This window comes from Punica granatum, chromosome 4 (assembly GCF_007655135.1).
Source record: "Punica granatum isolate Tunisia-2019 chromosome 4, ASM765513v2, whole genome shotgun sequence".
Lineage (NCBI taxonomy): Eukaryota > Viridiplantae > Streptophyta > Magnoliopsida > Myrtales > Lythraceae > Punica > Punica granatum.
This window is the reverse complement of record NC_045130.1, coordinates 6469376-6493147: the sequence shown is the minus strand read 5'-3', so window position 1 is coordinate 6493147 and position 23772 is coordinate 6469376. Positions and strand designations below refer to the sequence as shown.

Here is a 23772-nt window from a genome sequence, read left to right as displayed (position 1 = left end):
ATATTCCACAGATAAAAAGGAGCAAGCTAGATATGAAGTCAGAGTCGGGAATATTCATTGGGTATAGCTTGCAGTCCAAAGGCTATTGAATTTATCAGCCTAAGACTGACAAAATTGCAGTAAGTAGGGATGTAGTATTTATGGAAGAAGAGAAGTGGAGTTGGGAAAGCACAAGTCCAATGCAAACACTACCAAGTTCTCAGTTGCAACAACAGACTACAGTTAATGCAGACGAATGGATTGATGAGATGGTTGATGATGAACCAGTGAGGGGAACAAGGCCCCTGTCAGAAATGTATCACAGAAGCAATGTTGCAGTGTTGGAGCCTTCCAGTTTTGAAGAAGCAAAACAAGATCAAAGGTGGATTGAAGCAATGAAAGAAGAGATAAAAATGACTGAACAAAGTGGAACTTGGGAGCTGGTAGACATACCTCAAGATAGGAAAGTAATTGGGGTAAAATGGGTTTACAAGACCAAGCTAAATCCTGATGGTTCTGTTAATAAGTACAAGGCAATATTGGTTGTAAAGGGTTATGCTCAAGTGTGGGGAGTAGACTATTCTGAAACCTTTGCTCCAGTGGCAAGGTTGGACACAATCAGGTTGCTTTTGGCTATTGCAGCACAAATGAAGTGGAGTGTTTTCCAGTTGGATGTAAAATCAGCATTCCTCAATGGCTTCCTTGAGGAAGAGATTTTTGTAGAGCAACCGGAAGGTTTCAGTTTGAAGCATCACAAAGACAAAGTGTATGTGCTAAAGAAGGCTTTATATGGTCTGAAGCAGGCACCAAGGGCCTGGTACAGCAGAATGGATGATTATTTGCACAGCTTAGGCTTTATAAGAAGTCTAAGTGAGTTTACCTTGTATACAAAGAAAACAAGGAATGATATAGTCATTGTGTCTTTGTATGTTGATGATTTGCTGGTTACAGGAAGTGACAAGAATCAAGTTGAGCTGCTGAAGGAAGATCTAATGAAGGTCTTTGAGATGACTGATCTGGGAAAAATGGCTTACTTTCTGGGTATGGAGATCCAGCAAACTGAAAATGGCATATTTGTGTGTCAAAAGAAGTACTTGAAAGAAATTTTAAAGAGATTTGGTATGGAAGAGTGCAAGAGTATTGGAACTCCAATGAATTTGAAGGAAAAGCTGCAAAAAAATGATGGGGCTGATGCTACTGATGAAATTGTTTATAGAAGCTTAGTGGGTTGTCTCATGTATTTAACTGCAACAAGACCAGACATAATGTTTGCAGTAGGTGTTCTTTTGAGGTTCTTGAGTTGTGCAAGTGAGTTGCACATGATTGCAGCTACAAGGGTGATTAGATATCTAAAGGGCACTGTTACTTTTGGGATCAAGTTCACCAAAGGAAATCAGTTTAATCTCTGTGGTTTCACTGATAGTGATTGGGCTAGTTGTGTGGAAGATATGAGGAGCACCTCTGGCTACTGTTTTACTGTTGGTTCAGGATGTTTCTCTTGGAGTTCGAAGAAACAAGAAGTTGTGGCCCAATCCACTGCAGAAGCTGAGTTTATGGCTGCAACTGCAGCTGCAAATCAGGCCATCTAGCTAAGGAAGTTATTGGTGGACTTGGGATTTCAACAAGAAAGTGAAATTGAGATTTTTGTGGATAATCAGGCCACTTTGGCAATTTCACAAAATCCTGTTTTTCATGGCAAAACCAAGCATGTTAAGGTAAAGTACTTTTATCTGAGGGAAGTACAGCAGGCTGGAGATGTAAAATTGGTATATTGCAAGACTGAAGATCAGATAGCTGATATCTTCACCAAGCCATTCTCAGTGAACAGATTTGAGTAGCTTAGAGAAAGAATTGGAGTTTGTAGCAGTCTCTGATCTAAGGAGGAGAATGTTGGAGTTTGGATCAGTCCTGCAAGGTTGACAGTATAAGACTCTGTGTGTGTGTCTGTCTTTAGTTGCTGAAATTAATGTTTTTGGTGTAGTCGTATGTTTGTATGTTTTAGGCAGTTATTAAGTCATGTAATGGCAGTTACATGTTATCTGTGTTTTATATTTTCAGTGCATGTGTAAGACAGTTATCTGTGCAGTTGAATGAAGATGTTTTTTCAGTAGAATTCTCTTCTTTCTTTCCTCTCTGCTCTCTACTCGATAATACTACAATCAACAATTACTGAACACGCCCCCCACACCCGACCCAAGTAGCTGTCGAGATATGAGCCCTGGCGATCTGGGGTGGCCCGACTTAAAGAGTTTAGAGTCGAGGCTCGGGTTGCCTTCGACTCATATCTCTCTGCGTTGATTTGCCTAGCCCTCGACTCAGGTCACCAGCGAGGTTCCCCGCCTCCGAATCCGTTAAACTGAGAAAAGAAAGTGGGTTTATGCAGGAGATGAACTTTGATAATCTTCTCGAGTCCGGATTGCTCCAGACTTGCATGAGTTTCTACCAAAAAGCGGTTGTGTTTGTCCTATGGTGGTTTGGGTTGTGCTTGACTGAGAAACAGGTATGGATCGAACTGAATGTGTCGTTGTTGGGACTGTTCGAACAATCAGAACCTGAGAGCTGAGATCTCTCTGCTATGATTAATCGACCATGTAAGCGAAGGAGAGAGAGGAGAAAGAGAGATCTGGGGTGGGGTTGGGTTGCCCCACCACCGATTCAGACCATATATATATATATATATATAAAAGAAGACAACAAAAGGAGGATGAGGAAAGTGAGAGGGCTCCAGTCGGGACTAGCTTTCAGCAACTGGCGGGAAACTCCACGGTCGACGGGCAGACTACGATGGGAGAAATGGGATCTATATGAAAAGGGGAGAGAGATGAAAGGAATGGGGAGATGTGAGAGAGAGAACCTTTTTATTTTGTTTTATTTTATATTATATATTATATTTATTATAATTAAATCGAAACAATGAATTTTTTAAAGTATGATCAGTTCCACATATGAATGATGCGGTAAAAGACGTGACAACAATTTTATGTTATTTTGGCGTTTTTACAAATTTTAGTAAAATTTTTATTTCTTTCGTTTTAATTTTCTTAAATAGTTTATTTTTTTCTTTTTTCATTTATTTTTATTTAAGCAATATAATTCCTAGGGCTAAACAGTTTTTTAGACGAATAAAATTTCGAGAGAATATTTTTTCTATTTTCCCAAATTCAGCACTAATTGAATCAATGAATTTGATGTCTATTCTCTGGTATTCGTAGAATCAACCGGTTATAGAAGATTATTTTTTGACATTCGTGCGTGAATCAACAGATTACTATTATTCTTTAATTTCGCTGCATCAGTTGCTCATGACTAGTCATATGTCGCGTCAATAAGTAGTAACAGCGTCAGAGGATCATGTGACGGAGTGTAATTAATTGTAACAAATTGAAAGATTTTGTATTAAATTATTATCAAAAATTCTTTCTTAGCAAAAGTATTTCACCTTTAAAACTTTTTGTACTCAGATTAATTAATCCGTACTTGGAAGAATATTTTTTTTATTACAATAGTGAAGAAGAAGAAGCGAGGGAAGCCTTCATGGTTTTCCCTAAGGAGAATCCACTGAGATCTAGATAGTCACGAACTGTTCAACTTCCGATGCCTGAATAGGATGCTGGTTAAACCTCGTAGATTGGACGTATTCCTTGACCCGATGAGAAGACTGGCGGATGAGTTGTCGGATAAATCTGATAGGTGAGAAAGTGGGTTGTTTAGAGAAAGTGGTGTATGGGTTTATGAGAGGAGGGTCTGGATCTTGATGGGTCGACTGATGAGGTAAGTGGAAAACACCTCATTCGAAGCAGCGCTGAAATGCTTAGGTCCATAGGCCTAGTAGCTCAAATAAAAATGGTAATAACCAATAAATGGATATGGGTAATCTCACTGAATATCAAGTCTGCAATAACTTGATTGTCAGGGTGTGTGCCATTACACAGTTTACACTACAACTCTTTAATTTTTTATTTTATTTTTTTATCGGTAGATTTTTTTTCCTTTATTTTATTTTGCACAAAGTTTAACTAATGCACTAGGAATAATGTTAAACGTGCCACTATTTGTCTCATCGGGACTGATTGAGTCAACTATCCAACTACTTTGCCATGTCCTCCTTTTCGCTCGATATCGAGGCAGACTCTTGTTGATTTGACATCTAATGCGATCAATCATTAATTAACTGCTGCGTAATTTTTGTTGGACACCCACAGGTCGAGCTATAATCTGGTTATACAGATGAAACTCAACGTTTGATACCTTACATATAAGATGCAAATTCCAAATGATCTTGTGATATATTCGAGTTGTTACGAATCCGTCTTACGTTCTGTCAAACAGCAACCAATATACAATAATAATGATGATATATATGGATGATCGGGTTACAAGTATTGTTTATGTGACTTAACGAAATAGATACTCTTTCTTCGGGGAACACAGCCTAAATTCTTTGATGAAAGTGAACAACCATTGTTGAGAGATGTGTTGGTGCTGGTGGAGGACCATCTAGGATTAGTCTTTCTTGCATCATTGTCCTATGAAAATTGTCACTTTTTCAGAACATGGAGAGTCACATGAATATAGCTAACCTTCCCATTACCTTGCGAGTTGACTGACTGATCCAAACCTACCAAATTGTGAATTATCTGGAAGGCAAATTATGCTGTTTGAGATGATGCATGTTGGTCCAACAGGGCCTGCCACTGAGATCAGCTTCGAACTTGGTCATTCACCTGCCTGGTACTCGAATGAGTGCCAAAACCTGACATTCTATCATCATATTATAATTGGACAGGCTTGATGACGATGAGCTAGCTTTTTCCTACTGGAATTACGGGCTACACGGCCACGTTTTGTTTGAAAATAACAAATTAGGATGTCCAAAAACCTTGAAGTCGTGAAACTGAGTTAATATTCTATCTTCGGTTTCAGATATAGATGCAGGAAAATCCCAGTGTAGTAATTCAAGCACAGAGGATGACGATATCAAACCGAATAGTCCCCGATTTACAACCTCCATAGGGCCATTTAAATGGAATAGTTACATTACAGAAGATTGTAGAATTTTAATGCATTTACCGTAACAACAATCTATCAAAAGGTTGAAGATGACATTCACCCAGACTCCATGTAAGATTCTTGCTATTCTGCTCACCATTCACCAGTGCTATAGAACTTGTGGATGGAATGGCGAGAATGTTCTTGCTCAATTCATATTCTCATGGATCGTTACAAGTTTGTCCCAGCTCTATGGGGTCGATTATAATTACCTTTATTTTCGAGATTGATCCTAGACACTCCTTTCAGTCGTTTTCTAAAGCTTATGGGAACCGGCACCCGTGACAAAAAAAAAAAAACACTTAATGAAACTCAATGAAGTTGTAGTACTATTAAGTTGGTTTCTGCCTATCTTGTGGAACTCAATGAAGAAGAGATACGGAGCGGAGTTCCCGCGGTCTCCAGGCCTGACAGACCGAGACCGTTGATGGGGGCATTTCTGTAATAGAAGCGGCTGTTCTGTTTCCCCATTCAATTGTCCTGAGACCTCTGGAACGGTATGAGCCTAGGAACATAAAATTTCCATATTAACTATTTGTCTCGTAGGGAATCCCAGTAGACCCCGGCTAATTCTGTGGATCCGGCTCGACTGGATTAGTTGGGATCCAATTGAGTTTCCGGATACTAAGTTTCACACTGAAAAAAAATATAGTCAGTCCAATCACGTAACAATCACATGGGATTACAGTACAAATTTGGCCCGATAAACGTCGCAATCACAGGCGTGATGGCAGTCTCCTAACAAGAGAAGTCGATTATGATATGATGGCCAATTCATGTTTATTATCTCCAAGGGCACGCTCCCAACCACTACCGACTTGTCCCGTTGGCTCATCTTCAAGCCCATTTCGATCTTCGGTCAACCAACTTTCACAGCCATGATCAGGAAAATTGGATTATTTGGCACAGCGTGAATCCGAAAGGAAAGAGTGAGCAATAATTTTACAATTTATTGATGCCGTCCCGTCTCAGTTACTTGCCATTCCATCGTATCAAATGCCGTCCCGTCTCAGTTACTTGCCATTCCATCGTATCAAATGTCGTTCCGTCTCAGTTACTTGACAGTCCATCGTATCAAATGTCGTCCCGTCTCAGTTACTTGCCATTCTATCGGATCAAATGTGGACACTCCAATAACTGATTCTTCATCAAGGGGGGAAAGAGAAGCTCGTTTCACCTGATAAGTCAAATAAGTATAGAAAACAGTAAAAAATCGTGTACAACGAGGGAGGGGTGGAAGTCAACAGGCGATAGCGTGCACCACTATGCTATATCCTCTTTTGATTACTATAAAGACAATTTTAATTTCATATACTAGAATCACTACTATAAGTCTGTTGAAAAAAGAAAAAAAACCCCAATATTTAGTTGGAAAACATAAATCTCCGATGAAATTCCTTCGAAGAATCCCTAAAAAAATTTTAAGCAGTTTTTTTTAACAGATTGAAGATTATATTTTTAAAATATAAATATTTTGCACAATTGAAATGAGAATGATTTTAAATATATGACCTCTCACTTTAATATCAATGTCTAATCCATTCTGTCAAAACTTCCTTACTTATCTAAACTTACAATTTTTGTTACTTATTATTAGTTATTATACTATTCTACAATTTTAATTTTTAATATATATATATATATATATTCAAATATTTCATTTGAAATAGTTCGTACGGATCCCATAAGACATAACTTGTTTTCTGTGTGTTTGTCCAGAAAAATCCCGAAAATTCCGCGAAAACTTTCCGATCTATTTAAAAAATGTATTTTACAGAATCTTGAAAAGAAGATTTATGAAACATAAAAATTTATGCTGCGTTTGGTTTGTAAGTAACATTTTAAAATCAGATTTTGATCTTGAAAAAAAATTATATAAATAGTTATGTATGGGGCTCACCATTTGATTTTGTATGAGTTATTTTGTTTTGTTGTGAAAAAAAAGTAGTATAAATGGAATCCACCTTTTGACTTTGTATGAGTTATTTTATTTTATTATGGGTATAATTAAGTTAAAGTGATTTTAAAATCACACTAACAAACCAAACAAAACATTGAGAGATTTTAAGGCTATTCACTTATTCTATCTAAGAGAGAGATTTGTGAGATTTTCTTTTTTACTTTTTCTCTTATCAGAGAGGATGAAAGAAAAAGTGGACCCAATTTATGTTTTACACCACATACGAGGGGTCATCATGCGTCTTCCTCGTTGATTTTGGTGAATGCTAGTTGATCATTTGCAGCGGCGAGAGACCAACTTCACGAGGCTGTGTCTCAACAAGACCATGATGACAGTGAACGATAGCTTTCCAGGACCCGTAATTCGGGTTCACAAAGGCGACACTGCCTATGTTAATGTCCACAATCAAGGCGATTTCAGTGTCACGATTCACTGGTATTGCTCCTCAATCTGTCGCTTTTCTTTCTCATATTATTCAAGTATATGCATCTTGAACGAATTGCAATAATTATAATCACAACCATACTCGCAGGCACGGGGTTAAGCAGCCGAGGAATCCCTGGTCCGATGGCCGCGTTTACATCACGCATTGCTTGATCGAACCTGGCACAAACTTCATGTACGAGATCATATTCTCGCAGGAGGCAGGAACGCTCTGGTGGCACGCCCGCAGCGACTAGACCTGATCAGGTGTTCATGGCGCGATCGTCATCCTGCCAGCAGAGGGAACGAGCTACCCATTCCCAGAACCATATGGCTAGGAAGAAGTAGTACTAATGTCAAGATTCTGGACTACAATGAGGGAGTCGAGATTGTTTTCCAAGGAACCAACGTTCTAGATGCGTCAGAGGATCACCCGATGCATATGCACGGGTATGCCTTCTATGTGGTGGGTCCGGAGACAGACATTTCGACAATGAGACGGACCCGAAAGGATACAATCTGATTGATCCCCCAGAGCTGAACACCATCTCCGTCCCAAAGAAGGGATGGGTTGCGATCGGATTCCGTGCCAATAACCCCAGTAAGTTGTAAAAGGTGGCCTTGTTTTCCTATCGAGGGCTGTCCTCCAAGGTTTGCAATTGCTAATTGAATGTATATTTCCAGGGGTTTGGTTGTGGCATTGTCATTTCGATCGGCATTACAGCTGGGGTATGAACACGGTGCTCATAGTTAAGAATGGCGGGACGCCGGAGACGAATGCCAGGTACCCCCCTCCAAAAATGCCTCCTCGTGCAACTTCTGCTCTTCAACTCTGGGAAGCCGATGAATTTTCGGGGGCTCCATTCTCATAATAATTCTCAATCCTGTGCTTGTAATAACTCTCAGAAGGGTGTTCTCAGGTTTTATTTGCTTTGGATAAGTGAGTTTTTTTTACCGTCGTATGTGTCCTTTTTTTGGTATATTGTATGTTTGCGTCTTTGATTATCAACAAAACCAGTACTTAAAAAATAAATAAATAACAGACCCAGCTCATCACAAAAAGAAAAATTTTCAAGTGACTTATGTGAAAATTCGAATAATCTGAAATTGATTGGCTGATGATAAGAAATCGAAAATCTGATCTACCTTCTGAATTCCTACCACCAAGTTCAAATGTCCCTATCGCTTCCCATCTTTCCTCACCGAGCATCTGAAGTCTAGCACATGTCCAAACATGCCATGATCACGGTGAAGTAGAGAGTTTGACATGATAGTCCCACATCGAACGGGGATATGTGCTCACTCCTTTGTTCTGTTTTTTTTGGCATTGTACGGCTTCATTCACTTGACATGCTGTCATATCAAATGTGGGAAAGAGAAGCTCGTTTCACTTTATTAGTCGAATAAGAACAGACCAAACTATACACAACGGGCTGAAGGTTGAACAATGTATTGATAACGATAAAGTGATGTATACAAAACAAAAAATATCAGTAGGAATGCAGGGAGAGTCCAGTCTCACTCTCATGAATGCATCTTCTCACGTCAGAGTCCTCTCATAACTGTTTCCTGCCCTAACAACAATCACAAGCCAAGCTCTTAAGCTGAATCCTCAACAAATGATAGGACATGAGGAAACAACATATCAAAGAACAAATTCCCACAATCACATTGAGCGATGACATTAATAAGACAGTTCGTAGCATCACTTTCATATTTACAATATCTCGCAAGATTCAGTTGCTTGACAGGCATACATATATGCTGCAACAATCCAAGAAAACAATAGACATGGAAAAGGAAAGATTACAAAACTCATATCAACAGCTCCTTAGTGAAATACAAAATCTAAACGGACTCGGCATACCTGTTAAGGTTGTTCAACAAAACAAGGTAGAGAGGATCCTGGGAAGTAAGCTGGAACAGCTCCTTTACAATGAAGGCACAGGTCGAAACACTGAGAAGGAAATATACGAAGGTAACTAATTATTACTGATCGCTCCAAGTTAGATTTACCACAGCCGCGAAGAGATATAAGTGGCAAGAAACATCCTAAATTCAGACTTTAGAGATACGAAGAGAAAATTCATGGAAAGAATGCATGAGTTGTCTTCTACAATATCTTCTCCTGCTTTAATGTATTTCGCAACTTTCATTGTATAAGCATGAAACTGCTACCTGATTTCACTAAAAGAAGAAGACATCTACTAGGTGAGGAAGTGAACAAAGAGAGACTTTCATTAATAATTACCCGCCAAAGCAAATCAGCAGAAGGACCCATATAAACCCACTGATCCAGCTCGATTCCTTGTAGATGACCCAAACCTGATATAAACAGCTTATTAGATCAGCTCTCCTGTTCTTCCCCTTCAGACACAAGTTCACCAGTAAAATTATATAAGACTAGTTTCAATGACAAAGTGGAACGCATCAGACGTACGGAAAGAGCAGCTATGTTTATATAGAAGTCAATCAGTGTCGCTGTCATCCACCTGCAAATATTTAGACACTGAATTAGAGAAATTCCATGTAAATTCCATGTTGGATGAAAATTTTACTCATGTGAGAACAGGGGCTTACGGAGTCAAGAGCTCTTTCCGGAAAGGGCTGCCATCAGTGAAGATTGTATAGAGCAGAGTTCCCAACATCAAACAGCCCAAGGCACTGAAAGTGATTCTTGCAATTATAACAGGAGAATGCTTTCTCTTATATTCTGTGGGGTCCCTGAACACACATATAAACACTGCAAGTCATGAAATGTAGTAATCCATGTATGCAGGTGGCAAAACAGAAATTCTCAGAAAGTTCTGTGAAACCACAGATAATTTCATGAAAATCCCACGGGGAAAGAGGCATTGTTCTCCATCTAAGGAGAATGATTTTGAGTCTGACAAATATCACTCGGGTTGCAGAACAAAAAGGGATCCTCGCTCGCAAATGATGGTGGGAAAACTTACTTGGTGAAACTCCGCAGCAGCACATGGTACATGGGATCCTGTGCAGATTCTTGAGGAGATAACTTGAGAAGTTGCAGAAGAATGTAAAAGGACATTGTCACGCTGATAACGGAAGTACATACAGAATATGAGAAGATGAGAAGTTTGCAAAGGATGTTGTCACATGACAAGACAGTCGATTACAGATATTGCACCATTGGCTGATGGAAATGAGCCAAAATCAGACAAAAAGTTCTGCCTACCTGCCAAGACAGATGAGAAGAATTACCCAAACAATAGCAGTAAATGCATTCGCTTCCCTGTACACGACCCAAACCTGATACCACATACAAGTCACTGAGCATATTAGCACCCCATGGTAAGATGGAAAGAAACATCTGCTGTGCCATAAAATAAATTTTCCAGAATAGTCCATATCAACCAGCACCAAAAAGTTGCCTAGAGTTGACTGAGATATTTTTGATGGTGATCACAGAAATAAGTTTACATAACAAGGTCTGCCCCTCAGAAGAATACCCAAATAACAATAGGAAACACTGAAAGACATAATTCTTCAGATGGAACCTCAGATATAACGGAGGCATTCACTGATAAGAAAATTTCCCTGTCGGGGAATTGTTAATCAAAGAATGACCTTTCAGGAACTCTCACCAAATGAAAGAAAGGGAGAGCAAAGTGATCCAGCAATTACCGCTATAGGGGCCAAAACAGTGTAGAAGTCGACCAGGGTTGCGGCCATCCACCTGCAACGTACGAGGTTCCGAGGTTAATCAGTTGAAGCATCAGGATACGCTTCACCGCCTATGCAAATGATAACAAGCCACGATTTTCAGAGGAGAATTAGCTGCTATGACATGAATACTGAAGAGATCACCGGGAAAAATACTTGGCCCGAATTAGAGCAGCACATTTGCTATACGGTAGGGCTATCAAAGGAAAGAGGGCATTTGGATCCCCAAATACCCAAAGAATAGATCTTTATATGGCTATCTCCAGTTAAAACAGCAGTAAACAAGACAATGGAATCGAATAGCAGACAAACTATGTCGAGCAAGTTACTTCTGCTTATTTACAAAGGTAACAAAATAACCATTAACAGTTCGGACAAGCTCATGTCACAACTTTATCCAGTGGCCCATTGATGAAGAGACAGTCTTAACTATGCATCATGAAAGGTACACGAGAGAGAGAGAGCGAGAGAGTACGTAGTGAGGAGCTCGCGGCGGAAGGGGAGGCCGTCGATGGAGATGGTGTAGATGAGAGTGGCCACCATCGTGAGACCCAGGACCAGGAAGAAGGCCAGGAGTCCGGTTACCAGCCGCGGAGTCGCCATTTTCCCCAGCGTGCGTGTTCACTGCTTCAGACTGACCTGCCGGAGGAAGACTGATCGGAGAAACTCAGAGAGGGGGAGAGGAGAGAGAGCACGGCGCGGAAGTCGTCGTCGTCGTCGGAGAGGTGACTGAGATCGGAAGTTGAACGGTGAGACTAGATGGCGGGAGGGAATCTGTGATGAGTGGGCATGGAGCGTCCACGTCGACACTTACAATTGGCGCAAGCAACTGAGCGCGGGAATGCCACGTGACCCGCTGCAACTTTATTTTGCAGCTATTTACCATTGAGTACATGGACTTATTAATATGACAATTTGATGCCCAATGTCAAACATTGTGTTTAGGCATTGCTTGGTAATTACGTTCTTCCTTTCTTTAGCGGGAGATCGGTACCCACTTAACTGTAACGGTAAGGATAATTATCGATATATGAGGTTGTGTAGGCTTACCATGATCATATCTCATACAAAGATGACGATACATAAGTGTTGAAATAGTTTGTATAATCCAATTGGCTAACTAGAAAAGCATACAATGTTTTTTTTTTGGATAATAAGAATTCATTTATGAGTGAAAGACAAAGTACATTGGGGTTAGGATACCCTTCAAAAATACAAAGTGGAAGAAAATTTGACATTGAACCGTATTGGCCTAAGTCATAAGTAAGGGTATTGTCCGACTTTGGTATCCAAGAACATAACCAATCAGAAAAAAAAAATTTGAGAGTCGAGATAATATAAGCTATTATGTTTTTAATCTCCCATGGTGAGTTACAAGGGAGCAAAATGGCGTCAACTAGTAGAGGGATATCATTTCGTAACCAAATCTTTGTCGATCATCTTTCTGCTGCAATGGTTGGTGCAAGGAGGGCTACTATGGCTTCTGCTTGGAGTGGCTTTTCTTCGTTTGAGACTTGGAACCATGATAGTGTTGGTGGGCTGTTCGGATGTTGTAATATTCCGGAGAGGCATGTTCTGCTGTTGTTTCAGGCTGCATCTGTAGTTATGATATTTCATTCCAGCCCTATAGGTATTTTGTGATGCAGAGAGTTGCAATTGGTGCACGTGTGGGTCTCCTTCTTGTTGTTTCGCTATGCGTCCACTTCGATTGTGCTCCATGTAAGACCTTTTGATCCTTTTTGAGGTTTCGTGTAGGCTTGCTAGTTTTCCTGTATGCAAAACATCATTTCGTAAGTTACACGAGCAGTAAAGAGTGATAGCTGCATATAGAGAAAATATGGTCTTATCAGGAATGTTAGATGGAAGAGTAGATGGAGGGCAAGCGACAAAGTTAATAAGATCATTTGCACTAGTGTTTGGGATAATGCTAGATTGCAAATCCCATGGTGATTACTTCCATGCAACACGATAGAAGATGCAATCTCCGTAGATATGATATATCTTATCGGAGCAGGTTTGGCAAATGGGACATAGGCATCTTCTCCATTAAACCAGGGGGGGTTTTCACTTCCTATTTTCCAAAGGTGGAGTTTAAGACGTTCATGAATTTTTAGATTCCAAATGGCCTTCTATATTATTTCACTATGATCTTGGAATATATTTTGTTGATCCATGAGGTAGAAGGATTTCACGGAATGCTTCCATGATATATTTGGGATCCATTTTGCTGAATCTTCGAGGTCGTCTCGGGACAGATGGATCTTGAGTATGTTCAGCACTATTTCTTGCTCAAAGAGATTTGTGAGTAGCGGAACGTTCCATTGCTTTGGATGGAAGAGTATCAGGTCGCGTACCTTTAGATATGAAAGAAACAAAAAGAAAAGAAAAAAAGAAAAGGGTCCTAAATGAACGGAAAGAAACAAAGAAAAGAAAAGAAAAGGGTCCTAAGTGAGGACAGTAGGACACAAATAAGATTTATTCAGCAAAAAAAGGACACAAATAAGATGAAAGAAAAACTCTGCGAATAGCAAAAGCCCATTATGATCGGCCTAAAATAAAAGCCTGAAAGCATGGAAGAGACTGAATTCTCAAAATCCTCGAAAGTCCTTTGGTTCCTCTACGATCGGATTGTCCAGATAATGAAGAAAGGGATGACGCTTCACAGTTTATTGTGACTATGCTGATGTGTTTGGATTTTGAATTTTTTTTAACTCAATTCAATTCAGCTTAATTCTACTTATTTTCAATTTAACAATACAATTATTATTTAATCATTACTTTAAATAAACTATTCATTACTTTTTTATATATTTTTTATTATTATTCAACAACACAATTATTACTTGATCATTACTTTATTGCAACTTTCATTACTTTTTAATATTTTTTCCTATAATTCAACAAAATAATCATTACAAACCAATTAAAATTCCACTCAATTCAATCCAATCATTACACTTTATCCTTGAAAGAATTCGGAAGGCGAACACTTACACCAGCTGCCTTCAATATTACTCCAAAGGATAGAGAAAAAGTTGCAACGAAATAAGAGACGATCAATAGATTTTCATGAAGTTTACACATGCAACATCAATTCACGGTATAAAAACTTTTTTTTCTCAAGTTATCTGAATTCTAAAGTAAAAATCCTTCATTAACATGCCAACAAGCCCAAAAAGCACCCAGAGATACTCCTCCAAATAATTTTCACAAGATGTCTGAGAGTCAACTGGCTTGTCATAAAATAATTTAATAAAAAATTTGCCACTTTTCATCAACTTCCCTTGTTTATCATCCGGTCCCTTGCGTCTCTTGGAGAAGAAGGAAGAGACTTATTGAAACTCGAAGCCCTCGAAATCCCTCATAGAAAGATAGATCCATACTCCATTTGAGAAACAAAATGTATGACCAATTTTGGCCTCCCTTTTCAAATAAATTTGAAATCTAGGAGGGAATTGAATTCGCAGAAATCATTCACCATACCATCAATCACTCTAGAAGTCAATCTTGCTGCCATCGCATTGCATTTATCTTGCGTATCATATATATATATATGTATATACACGCGCGCGCGCATGAAAAAGTTAAATTAGTGCGAGAAAAGCTCAACATGGGCTTAAATATGTATATATTGGACAAACAAATAGGCAAATTTCATTCAATCCGATACAGGAAGGTCTAAAATCTTTCTACATTATATTGCTTCAAGTCTTGCATTGAGAAGAGAAGTAAGAACATAAATATAAAAAAAAAAGAACAGTGTATACTCTGTATTCTTCACAGGTCTTCACCGCCAAATATTCTGGGGTGCACCTAATATACCGTACAAAACATACAACTTAGAGAAAAAAACTCGGACACCACCGGATTAGAAGTATTCGTTACGTCGATCTCTGCATTCTGCCGTATGAACTTCTGGTTTTCTCTTCATGTGGAGTATGATGAGCTGCAAGGATAAGCAAGAAAGATGAACCATGGTGGCAGAAAATGATGATCTGCAATTCCTTGCGACTTTATAAATCACGTAGAGAGATCCGACATGTTCTGATCAAATGATCTGAAATGTGCAAATGTTTAGTCTGTTGAGGCTTGAGGAGAATGGTACCTTGAACTAATCTATGTTTGAGTGGCATCTTCTGAAGCATCATTCATCCCTGCTGATTTCCTATAGCTAAAGGAACTGTCCAGCCAACCTGCAGCCTTTGCCCTCTCGATGCAGTTTAAGAACTGCTTCTCGGCATCAGGCACGTCTAGTGCCAAATCATCGATACACTCCCCGACCCTCCCAAACCCTTTGATCATCTGGTTCGGGGTTATGAGGCAGGACTCCAAGCACTCCCGCAGCAGCACCCACATCCTCTCACTCCGCTTCTCAATCACAATGATGAGGGCCTTCTTCACGACTTCGTGGTGGAAGAAGGGCATTCCGAGTTCCTTTATGCACCGACGGGCCTCCCTGGCCCCACCTCCCGACTCATACTCCTCCAGCAGCCTGGTGATCTTGTCCTTCACGTCCTCGACTGCCCACCTTGGGCTGTTGTTGCCCCACCCACCCCAGCACCTTAGAATTCTCTCACCTGATAGCCTGGCTTTGAGGAGGGACCTAGCCATCTGGAGCACCTTGGTCCCGATAGGGTCGGATCCCATGAACCGAGTCTCAACTTCATCCAGGTGTTGTGGGGCCAGAGCCTCATCGACCACAGCCCGTGCCAAGAACAGGGCCAGGTCCTCCACGACAACGGGGTTGTCCAGGGCTGTGTCCTCGGCAGCCTCTATCAGCATCGAGAACCCGCTTACTATATCCTCAGCAGGAAAGCACAGAGACGACAGGAGAACCGAAGCCATCTCCTTCTCCCGATTCTTCCGGTCCATTGCCAGAGTTATCAACTTCTTGATGAAGATCGCATTAAGCTGGCTCGAGTAGGTCGACTTATCCGTCTCCAGGCAGCTTATTACCTCAGAGATATCCCCGGACAAGAAGTACTCCTGTATTATCGAATGAGCCTTGGCCTTGAAAGCCCTTGCTACACTCTCATCAAGAGATTGACTCTTCGGCCCCACCGAGAGTGATTTTAAGGATGAAGCACATAGCCAGCCTTCTGATGCCGCCTTTGCAATCAAATGCTGCAGTTTCCCACGTGCATTCGGCACGTCGAGAGTTAAATCTTCAATACTATCTATCATTCGTTCAAACCCCTTCGATACCTGACTCGCGTTAATCAGACCTTCTTCATAGACCTCCTTTAGCAGATCGAACAGCAGGTCTTCGGTCTGCAGTTTCTCGATTGCCATCACGAGGACCCGCTTAACAATCTCATGGTGGAAGAAGGGGACCTTCAAGTCCTTCATGCACCTAAAGGCCTCTGCCCTGTCACCACTAGTTATATATTCCTCGAGCAAATTGTTGATCTTGTCCTTCACATTCTCGACAGACTTGTTTTTGCTTGCCCACCGCCGCTCGATAACCTCAGCATGGTGCGGGGTCCCCAAGTAACCCTTCTCAGCCTTCTTCAGCACCTCGAAACCCTTCGAATCCTTTGGCAGGTATGCCATCTGTTTTGTGAGAAACGAGGGAGGGAGAATATCATCAACCACAGCCCGAGCCACAAAGAGAGACAGGACATCAACCGTGTCGGGTGTGTCAACGATCAAATCATCTGCTGATTCCAGTAACTTCCGGAAACCTTTATAGAGTTGCTGGGGTTCAATTATATCAGAATAAAGGGCGGACAAGAGAACAGCGGCCATCTCCTTCTCATTATCGGGGCGGTCCATGGCCATGGAGACAAGTTTCTTAACGAAGTAGTAGCTGTAGTTCGGCATTGCGAGCTCTCTAAGCTCATCTGCTGCTGAAGAAACATCACCGGTACTGAAGTATTCCTGGATCAGTGTTGTGGCCTTTTTCTTGTACAACGCGAAATCAAATGAGTCTTGTTTTATATTGGAATCCTCATTAAGTTCCTTGCTGCTGTCATAGTTCGGGTCATCAGGGTCCAACGTGGAATTGTCATCTACGTCGAGTAACCCACCCCAAGTTCCTTTCCCTCCTGCCCCTCCTGCAATCTTAAAATCTCTAATGAGGACTTAAAATTCTATTCAAGATTTCAAGTATAAGAAGGGAAAAGTAAACAGAACATCTCAGAAATTGAACTTACCTTTCTTAGGGCGGCCATCCCTTGGAGAATGTGAACGGCGGTCATTCTTAAGAGGACTCCCTTTATGTTTCCCTTGGACTCTAGGGGACTCCGGGGACATTGGAGACTTTGAGGACCTGGGAGATCTCGGAGACTTGGGAGATATTGGAGACTTGGGAGATTTCCGAGACAAGGAGATCTTCAGCGGGGTAATAGAGAAAGGATCTGCACTCTGCAAAGGCAATTGAATCGGTTGTGTGTTCTCGTTTGAACCATCACTCGACTCCATTTTCGTAAACACTGATGCCGATATGGACTTCCTGCTTCCGAGCAACAAAGTCACGATCTCAATGAAGTCATTATAAGAGCAAGAATGTTAACAATCTTGTAGGAATTCTTACCACTCAATGAGAAGGTATCACAAGTGAAAGTGAAGCAGACTCCAGGCCCCCACACTTGGCCCCAAACTTGCCCTTTTAAGTGACTCGGACTTTGGTCGGATTCGTTTTCACCCCTATGTTCGTAAGGAAATCCCACACCAGTCTTTTGTTTGGAAGAAGAAAACTTGCTCAGCAGAGGAAAGCTGGGAAGAAACAAAATCATTTGCAAAACAGAAACATCAATATCATCAAAAATAACATTAACTTGATTCATTCTATTTCTTTTATGTATATAAAAAAGGAAGAATAAGATCGAGATAGAAAAGTTGCATATGTATCTCCTATGGGCAGGTCCAACCAAAGCTAAATTACATCGACAAAAAATGAGTAAAGAAATCCGTCATTCTCATAACCCGTAAATGCTTCGGAATAAAGGCTCCCTAACGTAAAACAACATACATTTCTGGCACTTCCATGCCATCGCATAAGGAGAAAACTGGCTGTACCTGAGTAGGATTTGAACCCGGCCTCTCGTGGGAAACCGGGCAAGCTATCGAAGAAAGAATACCCTTCACCGGAGGAGAAATTACAAGAAAAACGACCTAATTTCTACGAGTGATCCGATCAAGTTTGCGAGTAAAGAGAGAAAAATCAAAGAAGGTCTGTTTTTTTTCTTTTGGGGGAGAGAGCATTTGTTGGGGGAGTGTTTTAAAAGGCAGTTGCGGAATAGCCGTTTAGTTAGTTACTCTGAGGGTGCAACGTGGACGGGTTTCTTTCCCCCTTTGACCCCGGAAACCGAGGCCACGGAAGAAGCATAACCGAACCAATCATGGGCCGGGCTGTTAAGCAGGATCATCCGGCCCAGCCCAACTCGGCTAGGCCCAGTTTGTAGCAAGGTAGCCGAGTCTCTCGCCGGTGGCTGAGCTGAGCCGAGCTGAGCGGAGAGACGCTCATGGCCGCCATCAGCTTCCATTTCCCTCCTGCCGTCCGCAGCAGCAAGCAGAGGTAGGTCCGTCACCGGAGAAGCAGAGTAGAGCTTCAAAGAATGTCAGCTTCGATCGGTTCCGATTTGATAAGAAGCCTGCAGTCGGAGATCGTCTCTCTCCACAACAGAGTCAAGGTCCGCCCCTCTCTCTCTCTCTCTCTCTCTCTCTCTCTCTCAGTGAGCAGTCGCTAACGCGAACGTCGGGAAAAGAGCCGTCTCTGCGTCTTCTGATTGTTCCGAGCAGTAGGAGAAGTCTGCAAGTCTTCTAGCGCTGGTTTCGTGAGGATTGAGGAACTTTCCATCAGTGTTTATTGCGTTACCCTTTTCAGGAACTGGAAGAGGAGAACGCTAAGCTCTCAACTCGACTCTCAGAATGTTGCTGTGAAAAGGTTTGCTGCCATTGCTCTTGGTATGCTTGTCTTGATGTTTGAAATAAAGATTATGGTGTTAAGAAGCCCAATTTTCTGTTTGTTGTTATGGTACAAATTTGTTTGTTGGTATGATATGTTCTGATTATGTCTTCAGAGGATTGGAACCGAATGTGGAGAGTACCTGACAAAGTTTCTGTTGTTTCTGGACATAGATCGGCGTTATAGTTTTGCGGATATAACATAAGCATTAGTTTTTAGTGTTGGTTTTCTCTTTGGTGCAGACGAGAAGCAATTCGAATTCTGTTGCCAATGGGGGGAATTCGGTCTATGAGAATGGAGCACAGATCAGGAAGAGTAATAAGACCAAGAAGAAGAAAGGTGAGGGCAACTTTGTGCATTCCATATCTCTGAATTGATTGCAGCTCATTTGAGCATGTCATCTCGACTAGAGTCCTTGATCATTACAATCATTAAAATGATTACTCATTGCTCCATGAAATGCCCATATGACATAGACAAGCATGAAATTTGCGTCTTCCTGATCAGTTCCTTTGAGGTAATTGGTCCAGGAGCTGACAGTTTTTCACTCTTTTCAAATTTCATGGAGTTTATGCCAACCATTTTTGCACTTCCAAGATATCACTGCATGATATAATCTGTCACGTGCTTGTCTAAATGTTCAGCTAACTCCATTCTTCAGAGTGAAATTTTGATTTGGTAGTATGTTGAGTAATGTCCCAATCAAACTTTGACCCACTTGACTTCAGAATATATTGCAGGGACCATCGAACACCTTCCCAAAAGATATGTTGCTTTGCGAGTCTTGTATTTTGGGCAGAGGTATGCACTGTTTCTGCCGAGTAACTCATGGATGTTTCCCTTGCGCGTGCACTTGTGTACTCGACCAGGAATAGTTTCCTCTGCTTCTTTGAGCTTTGTTTTGGATTGGAAACTGATCCTGAAGAAGAAAAAAGAAATTTTAAAAAATTTGATGCAGTTTTTCATTGACAAAATAGAGTTCTGGACTGGTGGATATGAAATTGATAAAATCTGAAGGATAATATTCCACATATCTGAGGCAGATACATTTCCTGTCTAGTCTCAGTAATCTGAATTTGTTTTGCTCCCTGTCGGTGGAGATATTCGTTGCCTTGGTTACTGATCTATTGCCATCCTTTATTTCCCCTTTACTTTTTATAACTGGCGCGATCATCGTAAGACATTTAAGTTATTTTGTTGATTTTCTGATTTTTTTTTTTATCTTCCAATCTCAGGTTTTATGGGTTTGCTTCTGAGGCACAATTGGATCCAACTGTTGAGGTTTTTGCTCCTGATTTCTTTCTTATTCTTCTCTCAGCTTATACTTGTAAGTCTTATATTATCAAATGTGACAACTACACTGATATATCACATGAAGAAATGTGATTTTCCCAACAACACCACCCCCCCACCCCACCCCGGCGGTATGCTGCTTGATAGGTTCGACATTGCTAATGGCCTGGATATTTTAATATTATGAGCTGTTGATTGCAGCTCCAGATGGCAAGCGTGATTTGTTTATGGTTTTCCTGCAGTCAGAGCTTTTTAAAGCTCTTGAAAAAACGAGACTTCTAGTTGGTGACAGGAAGAAGTCACAGTACTCAAGATGTGGCAGAACAGACAAAGGAGTTTCTGCAGTTGGGCAAGTAAGTTGGTCAAAGAAGATCCATTTCTTTGTATCCTGATAAAATTGCCTGCTGTTTGTTGTTTTTAGTAGACATGGAGAGAGTGATTTAACTTATTTACTTATTAGGTGATTGCCTTGTTTCTGAGATCAAACCTGAAGGAAACAAATGAAAATGATAATATGCCCTGTGAGTTTGGCCAGCGGCAAGATGGTGAGACATCTGATCTTGAGATATATACTCTGTAGAAAATTGAACTTGCATTTCTTTGTTCTTATTGTTCTCTGGTGCGTGACCCTGTCTGCTAATAGGTAAATTCTTCTTAGTACATTCAAAAATTGTACAAAAGTGTTATGGAGCTTAATGTAAAAGAGTATTAATTTTTAAAATTAGTGCTTGTAGTAGATGGTGCAATCAAGATAAGTTGTGCAACTAGCTAGTGCCTTAAGCTTTTGAGGTGATAATCTCCTTCCCATTTTAAATAACATGTAAATTCATGGGAGTGATTTAGAACGGCCGCTAGTATTGTCATTTTCTTGCATGTAGAGGTTAAAATTTAGTTTATGGAAGTTGCAAATTTTCTGGAGTTTAGTATATATCAAGTGTCATCTTCAATGCATTCTTTATCCATCTCATTGATTTTAGGTGAAATTGATTATGTGAGAGTATTAAATCGAGCCTTACCAAAAGATATTCGAGTGACGGGCTGGTGTCCTGTTCCAGTTGGTTTCAGTGCCAGGTTGTTTTCCTTCTCAAACAAACAATTTCTTCTTTGAGTTATCGAATGGAAGACAAGCTTCCACTAGTAGAAACGGATGCTCTATGGTCGCTGAATTGTGGCTTTACCAGCATTTTCTTGGCAAATTTGCAGGTTTAGCTGCTTGAGCAGGGAGTACAAATATTTCTTTTGGAGGGATGATCTGAATATCTCGGTAATATTCTATTACTTTTGCTGGAGTAATTGCTGTGGCTTTTGAGTTTTAATGTTAGATTTGTGTGAAACTCAATATGCAAATGATTCCTCTTGATTTTCCTGGTTTTTATGCTGTCATAGGCAATGGAGCATGCAGGAAAGAAATTTATTGGGGAGCATGACTTCAGAAACTTTTGCAAGATGGATGCAGCAAATGTTCACCATTACAGGCGTCATATTTCATCGTTTGAGCTTATACCTTGCAATAAGAGGTTGGCCCGTATCTGCTGCAGAACTCTTTTAGTAGAAAATGGGGAAAAAGGAGCTGAGAGAATTTTTATTTGATGTCTAGTGCCTGCAATGCATCTTACTTCGTCGCATGAAAATTGTAATCTCATGTCTTATGATTCTCATCTCTGAGGACTAGAAATTCCATTGATATTGATTATTATGTTCTCTATGGATCTTCTTATTTTCGAGTAATTGATACAAATGACCTCTAGATGTCCATATATTAAGCTCTGTTTTTTCTCTCTTCAAGCCTTACAATGTTCTTCTTTTTTATCTGCATAACTTCCTGTTCTGCAGCTTCGATGGAAATCAGCTCTGGGTAATTAAAGTTACTGGTAGTGCGTTCCTGTGGCACCAAGTCCGCTGCATGGTTGCTGTGCTCTTTATGGTTGGTCAAGGCCTTGAATCCCCACAGGTCTGTTAATTTTTTTTTTAATGGCATTTTTCTGTAAAAGTTCGATTTATAATGAAGTAAGATTCTGTGCTTCAACGTGCAGATATTAGAATTCTTACTCGACACTGACAGAACACAGAGAAAACCACAGTATGCCATGGCCTCAGAGATTCCTTTAGTTCTGCAATCTTGTCAATTCGAAGGCCTCACATTTACCTGTTCTTCAGGTACTCACACCAACTAAACTGCAGACATCCTTGTAATAATTAGATAGCAGATGTAATAATTAAAGCATCTAATCTCTGTTACTTGTGAAATTCTTGTGATGTATAAATAGATGCTTTTCAAGCATTGCGTATACACTTAGAGAATGAATGTCGAGCCTATGAACTCCAAGCAGCAATGTACCATGAGGCTCTACTTAATTTGCTTCCTGAACATGGTAGGCAAAGAAACTACTCCACTTAACCCCATTTCATGACTTCTGGGGTCTTTTTTATGCAATATTTGCTTTTTTTGCTGGGTTATGCAATATTTGCTGAAACTAGGTTTCAGTTTTTTCAGATCGGACTTCATTGAGCAGTGGAACCAGTAAAAAGGTTGCTTCACATGTTCCTCTCATCTCACGCCCTACAGAGCGTAAGTCATTTCATATTGCCTGGTAAACATTTTAGCATGGGAGTCGTAGATTAACATCTTTCTAGGATGGCTGATATATTGGTTTTAACTCTTTCTATTCCTAGAATTACAGGATTGTTTGAGCTTCTCTGATGACAGTCGTCTTTACTTTTAACCCGGGTTATCATGCAAGACCTGTTTCTTATTGATTGATATGAATTTGTCTCAGCATCTTATGAAGAACGGCGCGCTAAATTGAACCCGAGACAGGAACTCTGAGGCTCTATCACATATTAGATAGTCCGAGTATCTAAACAGGGATTTTAGAAATGTTGTTGTAACTACTATATGTATATAATCTTTCATTGAATTGAGGCCACTGTGTTGGTGAAGTTATATCATTCTCTGGAAAATAAGAGATAATCATCTGTTCCATCATGACCTGTTGTTCTAGTGCAGTAGTTTTGGGTGGGATCGCCGCGGAGTTGATGGGACGCAATTGAAAATGGTGAACTTCCCAGGTTTGATTATGGAGAGTGCAACAGTCAGCCACCGGTATTAACCCGATGTATATGATTGATATTCGAGGAAGGTGAAGATGCACATGGGTTGCCATGATTTGTTCAATGGCGCGGTTTTGATTTCTGGTGGTCCGGCCCCACTGGTTATTGACAATCTAGCAAAAGTGATGTCCAAACCTTTTTCTGGCTATTATTATTGGTGTGTGCAGTGCCTTCGACTCTACTCACTGCAAAGAGCACACTGAGATTATTGTATGGACATGGTCCATTCATTCCATTGGAAGCCCGAAATACCGTGATTTTATCTGCCAATTTCCATGCATTAATTTCTTCTTTCGTAATTCTATTGAAAACTTCAAAATTTCAATTTCTTTCACCTCAATTCTCACCTTAAAGAACATAA

The 23772-nt window shown here is 40.5% G+C and overlaps 3 protein-coding genes and 1 long non-coding RNA gene across 16 annotated transcripts; 2 read left to right on the top strand and 2 right to left on the bottom strand.

Moving 5' to 3' along the window:
• Positions 1 to 7025: 7025 nt before the first annotated feature.
• On the top strand, positions 7026 to 8366 carry LOC116205734. The gene is made up of 3 exons (XR_004156562.1): positions 7026 to 7423; positions 7521 to 8012; positions 8096 to 8366. It is a non-coding gene; the product is annotated as an uncharacterized LOC116205734 (long non-coding RNA).
• A 98-nt stretch (positions 8367 to 8464) lies between these two features.
• On the bottom strand, positions 8465 to 11903 carry LOC116205732. 8 transcript variants are annotated; one of them, XM_031538379.1, is made up of 10 exons: positions 11574 to 11903; positions 11060 to 11111; positions 10611 to 10684; positions 10369 to 10470; positions 9992 to 10135; positions 9852 to 9903; positions 9663 to 9736; positions 9279 to 9368; positions 8934 to 8985; positions 8465 to 8764 (listed from the first exon to the last, which is right to left on the bottom strand). In XM_031538379.1, the coding sequence occupies exons 1-9, from the start codon at positions 11699 to 11701 to the stop codon at positions 8952 to 8954; spliced, it is 750 nt and encodes a 249-aa protein (XP_031394239.1). In that variant the 5' UTR covers positions 11702 to 11903; the 3' UTR covers positions 8465 to 8764; positions 8934 to 8951. The 8 variants fall into 8 exon arrangements, with proteins under 8 accessions (XP_031394239.1, XP_031394242.1, XP_031394240.1 ...); XM_031538382.1 differs by having other exon boundaries at positions 8934 to 8980; XM_031538380.1 differs by having other exon boundaries at positions 8465 to 9175.
• Positions 11904 to 14732: 2829 nt separating this feature from the next.
• Positions 14733 to 18312, bottom strand: LOC116203242 (MA3 DOMAIN-CONTAINING TRANSLATION REGULATORY FACTOR 2). Of its 2 annotated transcripts, XM_031534920.1 has the most exons (5): positions 18119 to 18311; positions 17634 to 17815; positions 17254 to 17552; positions 15204 to 17154; positions 14733 to 15044 (listed from the first exon to the last, which is right to left on the bottom strand). In XM_031534920.1, exons 3-4 carry the CDS (start codon positions 17519 to 17521, stop codon positions 15215 to 15217), a joined length of 2208 nt encoding a protein of 735 aa, XP_031390780.1. In that variant the 5' UTR covers positions 17522 to 17552; positions 17634 to 17815; positions 18119 to 18311; the 3' UTR covers positions 14733 to 15044; positions 15204 to 15214. The 2 variants fall into 2 exon arrangements, with proteins under 2 accessions (XP_031390780.1, XP_031390781.1); XM_031534921.1 differs by having other exon boundaries at positions 14733 to 17154; positions 18119 to 18312.
• Positions 18313 to 18547: 235 nt separating this feature from the next.
• Positions 18548 to 23681, top strand: LOC116204692 (tRNA pseudouridine(38/39) synthase). 5 transcript variants are annotated; one of them, XM_031536902.1, is made up of 15 exons: positions 18548 to 18732; positions 18927 to 18986; positions 19250 to 19346; positions 19736 to 19808; positions 20243 to 20288; positions 20543 to 20653; positions 20761 to 20845; positions 21278 to 21371; positions 21504 to 21564; positions 21687 to 21817; positions 22134 to 22251; positions 22334 to 22457; positions 22568 to 22672; positions 22795 to 22869; positions 23308 to 23681. In XM_031536902.1, the coding sequence occupies exons 1-15, from the start codon at positions 18658 to 18660 to the stop codon at positions 23349 to 23351; spliced, it is 1299 nt and encodes a 432-aa protein (XP_031392762.1). In that variant the 5' UTR covers positions 18548 to 18657; the 3' UTR covers positions 23352 to 23681. The 5 variants fall into 5 exon arrangements, with proteins under 5 accessions (XP_031392762.1, XP_031392760.1, XP_031392759.1 ...); XM_031536900.1 differs by having other exon boundaries at positions 18549 to 18732; positions 23078 to 23681; XM_031536899.1 differs by having other exon boundaries at positions 18549 to 18732; positions 22786 to 22869.
• The last annotated feature ends 91 nt before the right edge of the window (positions 23682 to 23772 follow it).

Bases quoted from the DNA above. Each gene is read 5' to 3' on its own strand.
- LOC116205732 (XM_031538378.1), bottom strand. From the start codon at position 11,701: ATGGCGACTCCGCGGCTGGTAACCGGACTCCTGGCCTTCTTCCTGGTC. The intron at 11,112-11,573 runs GTACTCTCTCGC...CGTACGTTGCAG, and splicing joins CGCCGCGAGCTCCTCACTAC to GTGGATGGCCGCAACCCTGG. The intron at 10,685-11,059 runs GTAATTGCTGGA...ATGTGGTATCAG, and splicing joins CTGTTTTGGCCCCTATAGCG to GTTTGGGTCGTGTACAGGGA.
- LOC116203242 (XM_031534921.1), bottom strand. From the start codon at position 17,521: ATGGAGTCGAGTGATGGTTCAAACGAGAACACACAACCGATTCAATTG. The intron at 17,155-17,253 runs GTAAGTTCAATT...TTAAGATTGCAG, and splicing joins GGATGGCCGCCCTAAGAAAG to GAGGGGCAGGAGGGAAAGGA.
- LOC116204692 (XM_031536898.1), top strand. From the start codon at position 18,658: ATGTCAGCTTCGATCGGTTCCGATTTGATAAGAAGCCTGCAGTCGGAG. The intron at 21,372-21,503 runs GTTGTTTTCCTT...GCAAATTTGCAG, and splicing joins CCAGTTGGTTTCAGTGCCAG to GTTTAGCTGCTTGAGCAGGG. The intron at 21,818-22,133 runs GTTGGCCCGTAT...CCTGTTCTGCAG, and splicing joins CTTATACCTTGCAATAAGAG to CTTCGATGGAAATCAGCTCT.